Raw genomic sequence first — 2,390 nt, 5'->3', positions numbered from 1 at the left:
TTCTTAAGAGCTCGTTGGACAGCGCAGGACTCTTAAAGTGATAGCTAATTGAAAGAAAGGCCCTGATTGTCTTGAGGGAGCTGGAAAGTGCTGCGTGTGCTGCTGAAAGGGACTGGGGAGAAGGTGCCTAGTTTCGCTGAGCAGCTGCTGCTGGAGATATTTGGAGATTACATCAGCACTAGAAAAGAGGGGCCAAAAGAAAAAAGTCCAACTTCACAGAGACTGAGTTTATGGAGGTTTTTTTCCCCCTTCCAAAGGTCTTCTGACAATACTGTCATTGTCAATATAAGAGTTGTTAATTCTTTATGAATAGCACATGGGGCCTCTTGACTAAATAGTACGTTACATGTCCCAAATCTGTCAGCTGGACTCTTCTCTCACATGCTAGTGAGATCACTTTGATTGGAATGTTAGAGGAATTGCTGGGCTGGCTATGCAGAGCTGAATACTGCATTATATAATTAGATCTCCCAGGTTATATTTTTTCACATTACCTCATTATTCTAGCTTAAATATGGAATCAGTCCTTTTGATGGTTTTACTTGTTGTAATTATATTAATACGATTAATTCTGTGGTCCTGTCTTAGTGCTTATATAGATTATAAACTGTCCCAAAGGTTTCCTGACGCAAAGAAAGAGGACTAAGAGACTTCAAAAGGCTTGTTCAGATGTGAATTGACAATGGGGAGAGCTGGGTAAGGTAAATGGAGCTAGAGCAGTTTTTGCCTTGGAATCTGATGAGAGAGAAATGACCTGTTGAGACTGCAGCTGAGTGAAGATCCTTCAGAAAGCCTCACGCTGACGGAGGGGAAGGAATGGCAACTGATTGAGTCAAATGACTTTCTATCCAACTTGGGCATGAATTTGATGTTGGGAACAGACTTCTGTTGGGACTTCTGCCAATTAAATTATGTGGACAAGCTGGAAGGAACCCTCTTGCTGGACAGTCCAAGAGTGCTCAATGTCCATGTGCCATGCTGTGGGCTGGCAGGAGCGGATTTTTACCTGGCTGCTTGCTTTGTTACCAAATTCCTCATGGCTCTTCCCAGCCAGTCAGATCTGAAACGGAATGATTTTATCTGACCATAACATTCCAAATACTCACATTTCTTAACAAGTGATGTATATGAGTCCCAGTACAAGGTTGATACCAGAAATAATCTGTTCCATGGAAGACAGGTTTGTGTCTCAGAGATTGTCTGAGGGACTCTGGCTGTGCTTCAGCACCAACAATAGGTGGGGTGACAACATGAGTGAGTTTTGATACCAAAGCCCTGCAAGTAACCTTCATATCTAGCCTGAAACAAGCACCCAACTAGGACACTGGAAGATTTGACTACTTGCCCAAGGACAAAGGGACTTGGGATTTCTTGGTTAACTTACCTGGCAAAAGGAAGTTAATTTTTTCAAATGAATTGTCTTCTTTAAAATAGGTGTTGTATTAAGTCAAATAATCTAAATCTTAGAGCAACTCAGTGTAACACTGTCTTTTAAGAATTGAGTTTTTCTAGAGTAAAGGTAGAAAAATTGTATTACTTTGCCTAAGAAATGCACTATCCTTGGCCTAGTCACTCTTTAAATCATTATTTTTTTTAAAGAATCCTTTTTTTGTTTGATCATTTTCTATCTCATGTGAAAGTGAAGGTTACCACTTAATATACTGATTTCTATATCTCTTGGTAGCTCACATGGTGATATCAGAGTTCAGCTAGGTAAAAGCCCACAGTATTCCCATACAGAGTTTCTGGCCCATTCATGACTCACACACTCCTACAGGCTTGTCATTAGTAACTGTTCATCATCCCTTGTAATTTTGTCTTTTAGAGCCTCCTAAAAATCAGACATGAGACCTGGTATATGCTTAGGCACTGGAGCAGGGTAAATGTCAGGTCAATTGATTTCAGCCTCAGATTTTATTTATTGTGGATGACCAATCTACAAAACAGCCTGTAATTCATGAAGGTGCATGTCATGGGCTTGAAATCCTGCCAGACAACAATAAATTATATGTAGATATAACTAACACCTAGTTTGTTTCTCTGATTCTTAATAGCTCTGTCCTTTTCTGTTTCCCCAGCACCAGCAAACCACAAAGGGAAGGTGAAATGTTGTCTACTTGATGTGCAGGCATACCTTTTATAATGAGTAACTGGAAAAATAGTGACAGTGATCCATTTTTCTTCTTTCAGTTAATCATCACTATTCTGAGCTGTTGTGTGCAAAACAAAGCTTGTGGAGAAATTGACAGTGCCCTTAACAAATAAATATTCTAATTCTTTAGTTCAGTCCTATTGAAATTGCATTTGACAATGTACTGTCTGTATGAATTGTTTAGAAGTGGGAATGTAATGAGAAGCTGTACAGGTGAAGTTGTGGTTTACTGCCTTTA

At 39.7% G+C, this 2,390-nt stretch overlaps 1 protein-coding gene across 1 annotated transcript; it reads left to right on the top strand.

Moving 5' to 3' along the window:
* Positions 1-485: 485 nt before the first annotated feature.
* Positions 486-699, top strand: SMIM38 (small integral membrane protein 38). Its single transcript, XM_031504869.1, has one exon. The coding sequence runs from the start codon at positions 515-517 to the stop codon at positions 644-646; it is 132 nt and encodes a 43-aa protein (XP_031360729.1). The 5' UTR covers positions 486-514; the 3' UTR covers positions 647-699.
* Positions 700-2,390: the final 1,691 nt, after the last annotated feature.

This window comes from Lonchura striata, chromosome 6, assembly GCF_046129695.1.
Source record: "Lonchura striata isolate bLonStr1 chromosome 6, bLonStr1.mat, whole genome shotgun sequence".
Classification (NCBI taxonomy): domain Eukaryota; kingdom Metazoa; phylum Chordata; class Aves; order Passeriformes; family Estrildidae; genus Lonchura; species Lonchura striata.
This window is presented reverse-complemented; position numbering and strand designations above follow the sequence as displayed.

Bases quoted from the DNA above. Each gene is read 5' to 3' on its own strand.
- SMIM38 (XM_031504869.1), top strand. From the start codon at position 515: ATGGAATCAGTCCTTTTGATGGTTTTACTTGTTGTAATTATATTAATA.